General features: G+C 42.1%; 1 protein-coding gene across 1 annotated transcript in view; it reads left to right on the top strand.

The window, feature by feature from the left end:
- FHDC1 (FH2 domain containing 1) overlaps positions 1-15,244 on the top strand; it is a 35,336-nt gene extending 20,092 nt beyond the window's left edge. The window contains exons 7-12 of the mRNA XM_084518269.1: positions 2,300-2,370; positions 2,471-2,578; positions 3,478-3,548; positions 5,883-6,000; positions 8,230-8,394; positions 11,162-15,244. Coding sequence (XP_084374395.1) covers positions 2,300-2,370; positions 2,471-2,578; positions 3,478-3,548; positions 5,883-6,000; positions 8,230-8,394; positions 11,162-13,207 — 2,579 coding nt within the window. The 3' untranslated portion in view covers positions 13,208-15,244. The remainder of the gene's footprint in view (positions 1-2,299; positions 2,371-2,470; positions 2,579-3,477; positions 3,549-5,882; positions 6,001-8,229; positions 8,395-11,161) is intronic.
- Positions 15,245-16,781: the final 1,537 nt, after the last annotated feature.

Below are 16,781 nucleotides of genomic sequence, written 5' to 3' on the forward strand. Positions count from 1 at the left end.
CTTGTCATTTGAATACAGTTCACTCTTTCATGTATCATGTGTTGCTGTGACTGAATCCCATTGTTAAACTTTTTTGCTAATTTTCAGAGAAAATCACTGTAGAGCTTTCAGATTTCCCTATGTGCCGCTGCCTTTTGAGGTGGCAGTACTGATAGGCTAAAATCTTTACTGTGGAAACATAATTCTATTTTATGTTCTCTACATTTCACAATCTTTGAAATACTACGACTGGCTATTCTTAAGCAAATCTGGTATCTTCTGCTCTGTGGGAAAATAACTGATGTCCTAGTTTAATTTAACATTAATGCTGACATTTTCAAATGCCTTGAGTACCTATTTGTCCTATTTCTCAGTATGAAAGTCCTGCTTCATGCTGGTAAATTTTCTGACAGACTACTGGAGCACTGTCTAGACTGCTTCTAGTGGGATAAAAAGGCACAGTAGTCAAAATATTCAAATATGAGCACCAGCGCTTAGGATAGTCATTTTTAGTGAAAGGAAAGGGAGAGAAGTCTGGTGTGTTCTTCCCAACTGTGGGGATTGAACTGGTCCTTCCTGACTCAGGAAAATGTCCCTTACTTTAAGCTGAGGTTTGAGTTTGGCCTTTTATTGGGAGCTCTTTGAAATCATTGCTCTTTGTTTTTGAGCAACAGACATAGGTGAGGGGAATATGTTATGTATAAAAGCAGCCGCGCCCTATTGTCCTTCATGTCCTTCACCCAGGACCTTTCTGATGAATTCTTTCCCTCCAGAGGAGACACTTTAGTCTCCAGATCCTGCACCAGGCCAGTCATGCAAATCAGGCTGAGCTTCCCTGTCTTCAGTCCAGTTGTGTCATGCGCTCCTCTCCATTTGGTCTTTTCACTTGAGGGCTTGTTGATAGCCTGAAGTTGTTTAGGAATTCTGTCTACTTTTCTATACCCATCTACTCTGTTTCTTTCCTTGTAATTAAGCTGCGAGAATATTTACTTAAATCCTAACGCTGATAACCACTAAGGCTTAGGATGGTCTAAATAGTTTGGTGGATTCTCATCTCGCCTACAAATGGATGTATCTCGTAGTGACGCTAAGCAGGCTCTTAGTATGCAAAAACTTCAGATGTTGCTTTCTCTCCTTGGCCTTATGAAATCCAGTATTCTCTTTTGTATTCCCTCCTCTTTCTTCCCCCTTACTTCCTCACCTATAGCTTGTTAGATCTCAGACTGCTTAATTAGTTCTATGATTTTATCCTGCAAACACTGAAATCCAAAGATACAAGGGCTGTCTGCTTCCAACATGATAGATTAGTGCATTGTGTTAAGCAGTTAAATGTGGGGTAAATTTTAGAATGTGAACTTTGAAACGAAATAATTTCTAAAAGCATTTATACTGCAGTCAAAAGGATTCCACCTTTTATTAGTACCTTACATTAAAAACAGCTCACATCGATTTTCTTGCCTTATAGGTGACTTGCAAATTTGCAGTTACTTGGTTTACTGTGCCGTTTGTGTAATGTTGATTTATTAACTCTTAGCAATTTTGAATTCCCGTGCCTTTATTTCTAAGGTGCTATGCTCAGTGACTTTTAAACACGTGTTGTTTTCTGTTCATGTGTGGGGTGGGTGAAGAGGTGTACAAACTCAGAACACTACTGTGCATTTTGCAAAAAGGGCATGTGTACAAAGCAAGCTTCCGTGATGGAAAAGCTTTAAGTGGCAGTTCTATTCCATTTGACTCTTTACTTCACACTGAATATAACTTTGCTGATCGTCTTTGATGTCACTGAGGTAAAACAAATGCCACTCTGAGTTGGTGATTATATAGAAATAAAATAGTGATTCATAATGGGAGTGAGATAAGAATGGAAAATTAAAACATTGTCTGATGTCTTCTCAGGCCTGATGGCTAAGTCTCCCTAAAAAGAATAATTGTTCAAAAATCCAATCCTGACAGATGGCAATGGATCCTGCGAGGTGCAGAACATTTGCCTCACACTGAATTTAGCAGGTTCTGAGGACACTTGCATAAGATACTTTGCACATTGCAGGATCAGGCCCCAAATGTTTTGTGAGCTACTGGGGGTTGCCTTGGAAATACTACACTTGCAAAGCTGAAGTCTGAACATATACTTGAGGTTTGCCAACTGTGCTTTTGACTTTGAATTATATAGGACCTTTTTTTTCCCATGACCTTTCAATTCACCGTAGTTTCTTGTTAAAATAAAAATCAATATCTTTAAAAGCTTGATGTGAAGAGCAGTTTGTTAAGTGTGTGTGTATTTGTAAACAATTATTAGACAGCAATTTTCTGCTCCTTACAGAGTTAATGACTTGTGAGGAGCTGCATTCCATATTGCACTTGGTCCTCCAGGCTGGGAATATTATGAATGCGGTAAGTGACATCTAAAATGGGGACGGCTGATCGACCAAACTTCATTGTTAGTATTGCAGTCCATTTATGCCACACACCTCAGCCGTTTCCTTCTTTTTAGGGAGGTTATGCTGGCAATGCTGTTGGATTTAAACTGTCGTCGCTGCTCAAGCTGGCGGACACAAAAGCAAACAAACCTGGGATGAGCCTGCTGCATTTTGTTGCTCTGGTATATAAAAGCTATTTTGTAACTGATGCAAACCTAAAGCCATAGATGATTGACAATATAAGGAGCTATGTGTCTCAGAAAAAGTGGTTTGTTTAAGGCTTTGATCCTCTTCTTTTCTCCTCCTTACACAAAGTTCACTATTTTTTCTATCTCTGGTCACCCTATCCAGAAATCCATGGAAAGCTTGATTTTTTCATCTCATGTAGGAGCTTACCTTCATCTAACTTTCTCGCTGTAGCTTATCTCTTACTGTCCTGAATTCTTACAATGTAGAAGTGACTTTTTTTTTTTTTTTTTGATAAGTACTCTTTTAATCATCCTACTGAATCTTTTCATCAACGGTTGTTTTTTTTCTTTTTTTCTACCTCTGGTGACTGACAAGTATTTTTAAAGCTGCAGCAGACTTTTTTTTTTTAGTTATTTTTCTTTCCTTTCAAACTTTTTGATTTTAGAAGGGAGGGAATTTAAATGCTTCCATATGTGCCTTTGGTTATCTGTGTACAAACTGGCTTAACAGATTTCTAGTCAGCAAACAATGGGGTATTAATTGATGTTTGTGCAGGAAACATTGTATCTGCTCAAACAATAGGCATCAGTAAATTGTTCTTTCCCTAGCATTCCCTATTAATGTGACTTGGGTTCACTGGTATAAGCAGCTATAGTTGTGGACTGTGAAATGGAAGCTCTTGTTTAATGTTTCTAGTTCTCATCCCTGCTTTTCTTTTAAGTGGTGTCCTCTGCTCAACTGTGTTAGGATTGCACAGGAAGGAAAACAGTGCAGGAGACAAAACTTTAAATGCCCTCCCAGAGGCTTTAGAGCTGTTGGACTTAGGCACTTTGGCCTGGTAATGGAATGTTAATGGGTTGTGTGTGTTTTGGTTTTGTTCTGTTTGCTTCAGGAAGCCCAAAAGAAAGATGCTGCTCTTCTCAACTTTTCAGAAAAAATCAGGGATGTTCATGATGCTGCCAGGTAAGCCAAAAGAAAACTGAAAACTTAGGGTTAGACTGTGACTTGGAACTTTTTTATTTGTGCAGCAATGAGGCTCATTCAGAGAAGTCTTGGCACAAAATCTGAGATCTTTACAAATGTTTACTATAGCTTTGAGGGCTGCATTTCCATTTGCTAGCAGAAATATGCCTGCAATGTGCCTTCAGGTGTAAGGTTTTTTATGACACAATCTCCAGAAGTGTTTTGTAGTTTCATCTCTGTCAAATACCATGCTCATGGATGCTACTTTTAAGAGATCATGCTAAAGCACATTCATGTTTTTCTTTAAACCAATTTTCATCTGTCTCTGAGCGGGGTTCAGTGCTCTTCCAAGTGTGGTTCCAGATACAAGTGCTGGCCATGGCTTCTCTTAGATGTGTTTTGATACTTGGTTTGCTTCTCCATTTCTGTCAGGTGGAAAATCTGAAGGATTTGGGGCTCTGTGTTTTCATCTCAACATCTCTAGCTGCATAATTTTAAACCGAACCTGATTCATACCTTGATAACTGTACCTGCCTTTGTGAGATGTTGCGATCTAAAGCACAAACCTGGAAGCTAGTGATCTTGGAGTTCTACTCCCAGTTTTGCTACTTCCTTGCTCCTTGAGCTTTGGGCAATCTATTTACATTATTTTTCCAGCTGTAAAATGGATCCAAGCTCTGCTCTTATATCTGATGCAGAATTAAGTCATGTCTGCAAAGGACTCTGAAATCTTCTGAAGAAAGGAGTGGCCATGGAGTTAATCAGAAAATTTTTGATGGACCACCTGTGTGGCTCTCTGCCATCCAACCCACACACCTTCTTGGCAGTCTGCCTCGTGGCCTGCTGGGGAATGTAGCTTCCCTCGGCATCCAAGCCCCCTGGCAAACTATGGGGGAACAGGCAGAATCTGAAAACTGGTGATATTTTTCAAGCCGTTTGGTACTTTGATCACATTTGTTAATGCTGAAAATCTTCTGTTATAACTCTTGCTGAAATCTATTTGTGGAATGCACTCTACAGGAAAATGAAACAAAATGAAATACATGTCCTACCACTGGGCGTGAGGAAGATCATTATTAGAGACAACTGTCATGTACAAGTTGCTCATAAATCCTTCCAATTAGAGCATGTTAAAACAACTGCCATTATGTACTCTATTTTTTATTATCTCACCTTCTTTCCTTGTAGTCCTTCATCCTCCTCTTTCACAGGCAGGAAAACATAGCCTGTATCATGTACACCTCTTCTCATTTGCAAAAACACCCATCATCTTCCCAGAGCAGGGAGCTAACCTTTGGAGATTAAGTAAGCAGAGAAAACACAACACATATTATATTCATTTATACGTGCTGTCACCATGTTCTGCCATGTGTACTGAGTCAGTCTGCCACACGTCTTCAGCCTTACTGTGTTGAAGTCTCTCTGCTGGTGAATTAAGGGTAGTTTAGGAGCATATGTGCAAAAATTGTTAAGTTTTACCATTTTGGAAATAGTGGTGCTTCAACTCCAGACAGAGCTCAGTTTCCTTGTGAAGGAAATGTCGTGGCTTTAGGAGTGTTTACCCTCAAAGTGACTGAGGGATTTGAGTGGAAGCTCCCATCGTATGGAAAGTGCCTCTCCCAGGATGAGACTTAGATTACATCAGATGAGAGCTCCTTCCTGTGATCGTACATTTGCTGAGTTCCTTTTGCCTAAAAACAGGAGCAGCTCTGCTGCTGGTATGTGGTAGAAGGATGAAATGTTACAACTGCTGTGTCGAGACTGTGTGGGCTACATTGCTGTGACAACTTAGAAGAACATAACATGCAATTTCATGATGCCTCATGTTATTGCCAAAATGGGCAGTCCTGGCTGACAGTCCCTTCTGACCCCTTTTTGTGCCAGCTTTGGCACTTAAACAGTAATGTAAAAAGATGGACCAAGGAAATGATCCATCTGGAAGCAAATTGTTTTACCTTTCTTTGGGTTAATTTTCAGTTCGCAGATATGGCTGTATTTAGAAGATGAGTGCTAGCACAGGCCACAGGGAGAAAAAAGGAGTGCTTGGGCAGGGTGGCATTGCATTTTCAGGTGGTAAGGCTGGGTAGGACTGGCTCGAGTTAATTGTGAAACCACACCCCATGGGAATCTTTTCAGTTTGCAAATAAGAAGAAATGTGCTTATCTCTCTCCTAACTTTCGATTTATACTCTGGAAATAGTTCCTGAACAGGCAGGTCTTGTTTAAAAGCCAGCTTGCACCTCGTGTTAAACATCCATTTTTGATGCATATTGTGGCTAACCTAGGGGCAACTCTTTCTCACTGATAAGTATTCTGTGTATATGCATTTTTTTAGGTTATCCATTGATAATTTAGAAGCAGAGCTTCAATCACTGTCTTTCAAAGCAAGATCTGTTAAAGACAGCATTCGACGAGACCCGAAACTCTTTTACCAGATGGAAAGCTTTCTGCAGGTTTGTAGGATATCTGTGTTAGTGTGTTGTTATCACCTGAATGCAGTAGCATTCCTCAGCTCAGTGTAATTTGCGTGGACAAGTTAATAAAGTGAAGCATTGTTTCGATATGCCTACTCTGTCAGTTGTACGAAGATGTTCCAAATATATGCTGTTTGTCAAGAGTGCTGGAAAGACTGTATTTTTACCAGGAGGGATGTTGAGTGTACATTGGCTGAGGCTTGTTAGGCAAGCGTGTTTGAAGCCTGTGAAATGACTGTTGGAGATCTGTAGTTAAAATATAAGACAATTGGGACCGATCTCTGGTTTTGTACTTAACACACAGATACTACACTTAGGGCAGCTGTGACATTATATTGGATCATGTCAGTTTTTGCTGAGGCTGTGCTATGCATATTAATCCTGATTGTTAGGTGACTGGGGAGATATTGTTAGCAGCTTGCATGCTAAGGGGCTGTTTTCTGCACTAATTTGCCCTTCACACAGAGTGTATTATTCTTAAGCCATACCATTTCTTCTTGGTAGGCTCTCCTTTTCTTTTTTCCTATCGCAGTGACTTCATAAGCATGAATGTGTGTAGCACTTCACTTTGAAGCAGAGCGCTTAGCTTTGATGCAAAGTTCTTGGTATTTTCCGGGTGATGCCTGGAGAAATATGTATTATACTTCAATTAAATGTTTTTTTCTGTTTCATGCTATAGATAGTTATTAAAAGTGAAAAAGCAGGCGTTGGAACTGGAACTTAACCCACGCTGATTTTCAACTTGCAAGTGTAGTTAATAGTCCTGTAGTTTTACAGGAGATGTGAAGCTGATGAAGAAAGAGGCGGGTCAAGATTGAAATAGCTGTCCTCATTCACTCTGAAATATTGGCTTTTATCCATTGCACCCAGACTCTTTAATGTTCTGTTCTGACATGTTTGGGAATTTTTTTTTAATTTAATAGATGGTTTTACGTAACACTACAACCTTGTTTAGGCCACGTTCCAAAAAAATGTTGGGAAAAAAATAATTTTACAAATACATACCTTACAGAAACGCTTCCGGTTTTTGTTTTTAAATTGCAGATGATAACCAAGCTGATTGAAAGTCAGCTTTCATTATCTCATCCTCATGAATAAATTACTGAAATATGTGGGAGGAACTAATTTTCTATGTATGCTCTTGTCAATTGTCCAGTTTATCTTCTATCCAGTTTTGTTTTTTTTTTCTGAACGCTAACAAGTCAGATTTGTTCCTACCCTACTGGCATCATTTGGCAAGTAGCTTTCTGGCAGGTGGGGTTGTCTTAAATGGTCACCAGTACCTCCAGCTGCCTATTCACACTCCAGTGCTGCAGTACAAGAAGTATTTAGGTGATCATGAGGTGGACAGTGTCAGAACAGATTTGTCTGGAAATTAATTTTCTCCCCACATTACTTTGAGTCAGATGTGCTCTCAGATGTGGGACCATGCAAGGATGGGAGTGAATGGCTGGTGATGTAGATCAGAGAGACAGAGGAGCAACTTCTGAAATTCTTTTAAGTAGTTCTGCTGCTCAAAGTCTAACTACAGTCTTGCTGTCTTCCTCCTGACTTTTTTCCAACAATCTACTCCAACCAAGTCTGTATAGCTCTACACTTCTGACTCAGAGCACTACTTTACAGAGATAATTTCTGGATGTCTTAAAATACATTTATAGTATATGTGTTCCCTTACCTGTCTGGCATGAAAGGCTTTTTGGTGGTGGTCTAAGGTCAGCTCAGGAAGCAGTGGATCGTATGATGTATATCCATGAATTTATTCATGATTTTTTTGAGAAAATCAGAGAGAAAGAACTAAACCATTTCAACTGAGTTTAAAGTTGCCAGGAAAATAGGAAAATAAGGCATGAGAGCTTTGTGGGGGCTCCAAAGTGGTCCACCAATACAGTCTTTGGTTTTACTCAACTGAGAATTACAGATCTATGTCAGTTCAAGGGCTTTTGAACTTTTGCCTGGTTTGTATCCTTGTCACTAGAATTTACATTTTGATTTATGCATTTTCCTTGACCTTCCTTAATCAATTTATTGAAATGACAAGACGCTTCTTTTAGTTACTAGAAGTTTTCCCTCAAAGTCTTAATTTCCGGGGCTCTGTAACAGCTAGCTTCTAGGATGGAAAGTGATTTTCTTAAATTCTTAATATTTACATCACCTGTTGGGACTTTAATTTTTTCTATCTAGTTCACCCTACTGTGTTTTTTGCTACAGTTTGCTGTAAGACATCTAAAAGAGCTTGAACACCAGAAACGGGAATTGCAAAAGGAAGGAAACGCTCTCATTGACTTCTTCTGTGAGGACAAAGAAACTATGAAGTTGGATGAATGTTTCCAGATATTTAGGGACTTCTGCATTAGATTCAACAAGGCTGTTAAGGTAAGCACCATTAAACTTGCAGTAAGGCTGGTAAGCACTGAATGCAATTCTCACTCGTTTGAAATAAATGCTGGCCCACAAGGATTAAGTTATTTGTTTTCTGCCTATGGGACACTTCCTATCTGGTGGTATTTGGTGTATTTGCCAGAATGGCTACAGCAAACTGCCGTGGAAATGGTCATCCTGCCCAGCCCGCTATGCAGTCCCACTGCCAACTCATCAGCTCTCGTTCTCTTCTGCACCTTCTGCTCAGGCTGGCCAGACCATTGAGGTGTTCTGTCAGGGTAGCCTGTAGGCCTGCTTGTAGGTGGGCTTCTTCCTCCTCCTTTGGTGAGAAGGTTGATAATTGCTATATGGTATATAACTAACTGCACACCTTGAATTGGTCCCAAATAATTCAAGTATGCGAAGATAAGCATAGGCAAGGAGCAATATTAGCCCTGGTTAGAATTTTGGTTGAGAAAAGTCTGCCTGTCATTACAAATAATTTTTAGGACTTTATAAATAGCATCAATTAGATGGATCCAGAAATATATTTATTTTTTCTGCCTTATGAGATCTGCATTTGACAGCACTTTGCATAAAAGCTTTAGTTTAGAAATGAGAGAACGTTCTTGATTACAGCAAGCTAAGAGGACGTTCAGTTAACATGCTCATTGCCCCATTAGCTTACCTACCGTTTACCACCCAAGGCAGCACGTAGTTATGCATGTGAATATTATACAGATATAAACGGTGGTAACTATTGCAGACATTTCAGTGAGAGATGACTTTGTGCATTCATGAAGGACGTGTTCAATTATTCAGGGCTGGGGATTTAATTCATAGTCACACATTACAAGTGGTTGATGAATAGCTATTACTTCAGGGTCCCATGGGGATCTCCCTTCCTCTCTCTGTAGTAAGTAATCACACTAAAATAATGACAAATTAGTCTTTTATTTGTGACTATTGAAAAGATTTACTTATGAGGTATTTTATGTGGATTACCTATGTCCCTACAAATTTAACGGAACAATTTAGAATAGAGACTGCAGGTCTGCTCAATGTAACATGTGGACAGCACAGCCAGCAGTGTGAAAAGATGGCTTACACACGATAGCCAAGTGCACATATTTCAAACTGTGTGTTAACTCTTTTTTTTTTTTTTTTCAATTTTAGAATATGGCTCTATGTGCTTAAAATAGATTTTTCTTGTGAATAAAATCTCCAGAAGCATGTTTTGGGTGAGGTTAAAATGTTCTGTGTCTAGTATGGAAGACGAAAGTAATATCTACTTACTACTATTTTTAACTATTTCTCTTTACAATGGGATATTTAAAGTTAAGCTTTAGCATTAGGCAAGAATTAATTCTGTAATTCCACGCCTGTGAAAGAAAGCTCCCTGTCACAGACATTCTTCCTGAAAAGCAAGTTTTTTCTTTTTCCTTTCTTAGCTGTTTGGGTTTCTGAGGTCTCTAATGCATCTTATCTTTCACAGCCCAGTGTCACCTCAAATCCACTTTAAGAGGTGTAGATCAGCCCATTCATCAAAAGGAGTTTCAGCATTAGGCTTTTGTTTACTGAAAGCTTTCAGGCAACTGTTTATAGTTGTGCAGCTCTTCTGTTGTCACAACACTGGGAAAATCAAACTAGACAGTGCTTCAGACAAATAGAGGTGTGTTTTTTTAAACAGTGTGTCATACAGGCTTGCTGAGGGCAGACTTAACAACATGCTGGAAAATGATGTAATTTTGAATCCTCTGTCAAGACTAGCCCTTTCTCTTCTTTCTTTTGCTACAGCTGTACTGGCTCTAGAAAACCAGGTTCTCCATTTCAGAAAATAACCTGGAAAGGTCAACTGAAGTTGCACCTAGATTAAATCTGAAGTGTAGAGGTGACACTTAAAATGTTGACGGTCATAATAATCCACTGACGATGATTTTATAGCAGAAAGGTGTTCCTGTGTTGTCTTTCAAGCACAAACTGCTGCCTTCTAAACCAGAACCCGGTAGCTTCGTTAGCAAAATCCCCAGCCTGCCCCGGGCAACTTCTGAGCAGTAGTTACCAATTTTTGAAGTGAACAAGAGGTCCAAATCTGGGATGAAGCATTTATTAATGGTCCTTGAGAGGTGTCCGTTGTTGTCTAAGTAATGATAATGAGGCATTGTATAAACTTTTTAATTTGCTTTCATGTGGAAGTAGGTAATGTCTTTTCATAAAATTCCCCTTCTGTTATGCTCAAGTTGGAGGTAAGTAGCACCCCGTAGCAACCCCACTTGCTGCTCCAATTGCAGTTGTTGTAATATGGGACAGTGGAAGGAACACACTGACTGTGTGCTCATCAGACGAGTTTGTTGTAAAATATGTAATGCTCAGGTGGAAGTTTACTCACCAGATAAGGCTGCCAACTCTAAACATACCGCGAGCAGATTTCAAGCTCTCCATATATAGCAGGGACTCTTTGAGTGCACCTGACATCTGCTTGGGTTTGACAGGTCACATTCTGTGCTGTGCAGGAGCTTGGTCAGCATAAGAAGAAAATGCACAGACTGATGTGCCTTCAGCATGAGTTATGCAGGGAACTGCTGCCTATATGGTTAATGCTTGCAGACTGTGATTGCCACAGTGAAGTCATGTGGGTTGTATGTATTGGGGGTGGAGGGAGGGTGATGGCAGAAGGAAATAACGTTGACGGGAAGAAATAAAGGGAAAGATAAAGCAGGGCAACTTGTTCTCATGTCGGGCACTGTCCTCTGTAACATGGATTTATGTCTTTCTTTATCAGGAAAACAGGGAACGAGAGATTCAGGAACTTCATCATCTGCAAAGGCGGAAGGAGCTGGAGGAGAAGCGTCGATCCTGGGCAGCTGGCGAGCTTGGGAGCTTTGGACGGAGCAGCAGTGAAAATGATGTGGAAATGCTGGCCAAAAAAGGACTTGAAGAATTTCTTCCCTTCTTGCAGCAGAGACCCCAAAGCCCTTCGTACAGAAACCCCAATTCTAGACGCTCTCGACTTTCTCTGGGGATTACTGCAGACAGGGAGCTGCAGAGTTTCCTGGAGATCTCAAAAGATGAGGATCCAAACAAGTTTAACAGCCTTCCCCGTGCAAACACCCGACAAGCAAGACCCAATGTGGCCTGGACTGAATCCAAAGAAACGAGAGATCTCAACTTAAATACCTTGCACTTGCACCAGCAGTCTGAAACCAAAGGGAAAAGCGGTGACCACTTGCAGTTGCCCCCAGCACAGTCCAGTCACTTCGGTGGCTCAGCCGGTCCTGGTGCCCGCTACCCACCGAGAAGCACCAACTACAACACGCACACTTCTAATGCCTCCTGCGAGGAGTCCGCTGACATAAACGCTCTGGCCCTTGCAATTGAGGAGCACGAACTTGTTAAAGGATTGCGTAAGTTCGACATTCAAGGAGCAAAGCCCGCAGAAGATACACCTCTAATATACTTAGAGGATGTCGGTGGGACAGACTTGGAGACTCTAGATGACCTCAGCTTGCATTCCCTTAGCACTGCCGATGATGACTTGCCTCCAGCTTGCAGGAGCTCCAGAGAGGCCCATGACCATAAAGCCAAGGCAGTGGGTGGCAAGAGCGAAGCTTCAGAGCCCAGCAGCAGCAGCCCCATGTCCCTGGATACAAGTGTTTCTGGAAGCAGGGACGACGGGCCCATGTTCTATGTGTCGGATACGACGACTGACTGCTCTTTGACGCTGGACTCTGAAGAGGGAAATGATTTCAAATCGGTGGGCAACGAAGTAAGAAGTGAGGCTGGCAAAGCACGCTCTTCGGTGAGTGGTGCTCAGTACAGGTCTAGAACGCTCTTCTCGAACCTGAATACTGCGTCTGCCAAGGATCTGTCTCCTCATGCTTCCACAAATGATAAGGATGATGCCAACAGCAAGCACATGCTTTCTAAAGAGAAGTCCGTAAAAAATAAAGACGCGATAGGACCAAAGAGAAACTCTCTTAAGGACAGATCTCCAAGTTCCTCCAAATCCAGTGGCACTCGCCCAAGCCACACAGCTTCTTCCAGACCTGTAAGAACTTTGAATGCCTCTGAGAATGAAAGTATGAGGAAAGTGGTGCCTATTTCTCGGTCTAACAAACCACCAAGCAGTGTGAAAAAGCCCGAAGCCAAGCCGGCGCTTCGTGAAACTAGTACGGTGGAGAGTCGTCTGTCTCGTCGCAGCTCTGTCCGAGGCACAACCGACACGCTGCCGAGGAGTCCTTACAGGCACAGCGTGTCAGTGGAAGAGCCAAGGTTACAGAGGGGGACTGTGACCTCAAGCAGCGCTCATTTTGAGAGGGACAGAGTCGCTCTCAAGAAGCCCGTCTCTAAACCCATTAGGAGTACTGTAAAATCGAAGACAGATGAAATAAAGATCTGTCGCTCCAGCGTGAAACCACAGACCCCTGCAGATGACACCAAAGTTGCCCCAGTCAGTGTCCCCAAGACACCATCCACTGTCCCCAGCTTTGCAAGGAATACAGTGGCTTCTTCTTCAAAGCGTGCAAAAGTGGATCTCTCCAGCTCATCCAGACCTCCAACCATCACGAGGTCTGTGTCCCAGCGGCTGCCTAAAGCAAAGCCAGCAGCAACCTCTGATGAGATGAGTCCAAAGGAGAACGGGGGCAGTACTTTAAAGAGAGCAAACAGTGCCAGAGCGGTTGGGAGAAGCCTCCTCCAGGGAGACACTGTCAGCACCAAAGTGGAACCCTCAGCAAAGGAGCAGGGAACGGAGGAGAAGTCCTCTCTTAAACTGAAAGATGCGAACCGGACCACAATAGGTAAAATACTGAAGCCGTTGCTGAAGTAAGGGAGAGGTTTGGGGAACCTTGGAATGTGAACACTTGTTCAAGCACTGGATGTCTGCGTCGTGGGATTCCTTAAAACGGTAACATTGCTGAGAAGCAACACCATGTGCTCTTTGAAGTACCGCACACCACTGGAAAAGGGCAACTACTCGGGTTCTGGTCTAAATCCTTTTTTTTATGAATTTGAATGTATTTGAAGCTACTGTGATGGAATAAGAGCGTAACAGCAAGCCTTTGAGTATTTATCCTATAGAAGGTCACCAAAAGCCAAAAATTGTAAAGCAGTTAAACTACAAGATGAAACGCGTTGTGACAGAAAGCATGGATAAAGGCCAGTTTGTATGTACATAAGATTATTCGTAAGACTCAAGCGTTTGTGCTGGTCGGTTCCTTATTTGATGTTAAAGTGAATCCTGTGGAACAGTACTGAAAATGAACGTGGGTGATCGTGCTTTTCGTTGCTTCTACTGCCTCGGATTCAGGAACTCTTTTTTGCCTGTTGCAAAGTCCATTGCTGGCAATTGGACAGACTGGGAACTGCTGGCCAAAAAATAGTAAAATGGGATATTTTCTGTTTGTGGCTGTCTTTAACCTCACTGAAGAATTTCTAGCATGTTTTATGAATGTGTACGTGTGTCTGGAGAAAACTTTCTGCTGGCCAGGAGGCTTTTTCTCCAAGAATGTGGCAGCGTTGTCTTGCATGCACGAGTAGATACGGCTGGTGCTGCGCCGAGCAGCACAGCCGGAGGCTGTGCCTGTTGGAAGGGCCATCAGTAACCATTGGGATGATGCCTACTCCTCATCTGACTTGTTTTAGTCACAAGCAAACTTGCCAGCTTTGGGTCATACAGAAGTGCCATATATTTATGATACATATCAAGGATGTTTGCAGTTCAAGTCTTGAAGGCTGCGTTGTAGTGCCGAGCACTTTCGTACTATTCCATGTTTCCACTGGTTTATCTACTACCAAATTACTTGAATGTTGCAATGGCTCTGATTGAGCCATCAGTTTCCCTGCCTCCTCCTCCTCTTCTCCTTGTCAACATGAATATTTAGCATGAAACACAGAGCTTACGCATGACAATGTTTTTGTAGACTTCCTTGGTTGCTTCGAATGTGGTTTTTAATGTTTAAAGACTCCAAAGGATGACTTAAACTAGTATTTGATGAGCTTTTTACGAAATAGAAACAGCTCTTTTTTCCTGCAGATACAAATTTTAACATCTTCCCAAACTAAGGTACAGAGAATGAGGGAAAACTTGTTCAGCATGCTATGCGTCTTCCTAAGGGAAGTGTACGTAGGTGAGGAAACTGATCGCTGTTCTCCTAAGTATCTTATTTAAAGAGTTGCCTTTTTACTTGCTTACAAATGAAGCCTCATTTAAGAATAAAATAAAAAATAAAAGGAAAATCTCTTCAGACAAGTGGCATTGACTTACTAATGGTAGATCTGCTTGTCTGCTCTATCCCTTGGTGCTGGAATGAGAACGAGCCGCCAGATTGCTCACATGCTTCTCATGGGATAGTATCAGGGACAGCTACCTTTGTACTCTGAATTTGGCAAGGGGCCCTTAGTGCTTCCTTTATACCAGCAAATCTTACTGCAGACACCGTACCCAAACACCACGAAGTATTACATAGGGCTTCTTGTTTGAGTCTGTCCCACAGGGAGAATTTATATAGCCCACTTTTTGGTCAGGGTGAATTTTTGCTCGAAACCCTATAAGCTTTTTGGATGCTGCCTCCCTTGTGGGTTAGATTTAAAAGAAAAAAAAATCTCTCTTTTCCTTATTTGTATCTGTGTGTATGTATGCACATCTGCAAAAGCAGATGATTAACTCTTCTCCTTTATTAAAAAAAAAAAAAAAACTTTTATTGGTAGTAAGCTTGAAAAAAATAATTTAAATGTGTTTGGAATATGTAAATAAGTTTCTATAAATCTGTGTAAAAGAAAACTGAATGTATTTAATGGAACATTTATACATTTCGGAGTAACTTGGTAGTTTAATAAAGTTCCCATTTACTGGGCATGAGCTTTATGCTTCTTTTTCCTGTTACGCTTTTGGCTTTGGTCCTGGAGGTCTCTGGCAACTGGAATCTGAGTGTAGGTGACTGTGGGAAAATCCCAAAAGGACGGACTTCACAGCAGAAATTCTGGCTTTTACAGTGCCGGGTTTGTTTTTGTACTAAGACATGCAATTCGTCTTTAGTTTCTGAATGTTCCTGAGGCAGGGCTTTCTGCACATGTTTGGGTATAAGGTGGAAGGTATTAGATGGTAGATGCAGCACTTTGTGTATGCACTGCATGATGTGGCCAAGACAAATGTTCATGGCACTAACAAGTCTGGATCTGTCACTATCTTCATGCCTTTTAGCTTAGCACACTTTATTGAGAAATCCTGGTTTACAGCTCCCAGGGCTTTGGAAATAAAGAGTAGCCTGTTTTGCAGGAGCAGGTGGTGATTTCTACACTGCAATTCTGAATTTTCACATTCCACCCCATTCTCCCATAATTTTTCCTGCCTTGCTGCTTAAAAAAAAAAAGAACATCTATGGGTTGGAAAAAATGAAAGCCAGCCAGCCTCCTTGTCCTCAGGGAGCACTTCCTCCCCTCTGCTATGGAAATGATTTTTTGGACTGGAATTGCTGCTATTTGCAAACTCGCCTAGCCCCTGACTTTTCTCGTTTGGTGAGTGCGTCTCTCCCCGTGCGGAGCGGCGAGCACCTGCTGTCTGCCAGCGCTGAGTGATGGCTGCTGATGGAATCTACGTGGGAAAGCCCTGCGCCATCAAAAGGTGTGTCTCAAAAGTTTATGTTTTTTTAAACTTCATTTTTATTTCAAAAGGGTTTATAATTACCAATTCATTATTTAAACTACCAGCTGTCAGAGACAGCATTGCCCCGTAGGTTTAATTTCCCATGTCATGAAATTTTCCCAAAGAAAGAGGCCGCGGGGGTAGCCGGGCTGCAGTCGGTTTTGAAGAAAGACACGAGACCTTCTCTCCAGCTTTGTTCTGCCGAGCGGCTGGTGCTTGTGATCGCGATCAGAGGCGCATCTGTCTCCTTTGATGGCTGCTGAGGTGACAGTGAAGTGGGGGAGCCCGGGGGACCGCGGGGGAATCTGGGGCTGCGGAGCTGGAAGAGATGGCGAGATAGGGGAAGGAGCTGTGGGAGTAGGAGAGAGGTGCTGATTCATACTTAAAGGAATTTAATATTCACATCTCATGTGGGAACTGCATACAAATGAGGGGCTCAGTGCATCCCTCATTACAACAGCTCATTAAATTATCAGGGAAGACAGAAAGAGTTCCCATCACGCCTCCCACAGCGTGCAAGTCCGGGCTATGTCATTCAAAATAACCCCACCGCTATCTTTCTCATCTTAGGCTACGTCTGTGTGGACGGATGCAGCCGCTCACGCGTTGGCTCTGACTGAGCCAGAGAGGAGCCAGCAGCGGGCTGGGAGCGAGCACACAGCGTGTTAGCTCAGCGCTGACCCCGAGCTCGGATACGGTGACGGTGACCCCATCCTCTGCACGGCTCGCTGCCTCCAGCTCCACGCGCACCCACGGAGAG

This window comes from Aythya ferina (genome assembly GCF_964211825.1).
Source record: "Aythya ferina genome assembly, chromosome: 4".
NCBI lineage: Eukaryota > Metazoa > Chordata > Aves > Anseriformes > Anatidae > Aythya > Aythya ferina.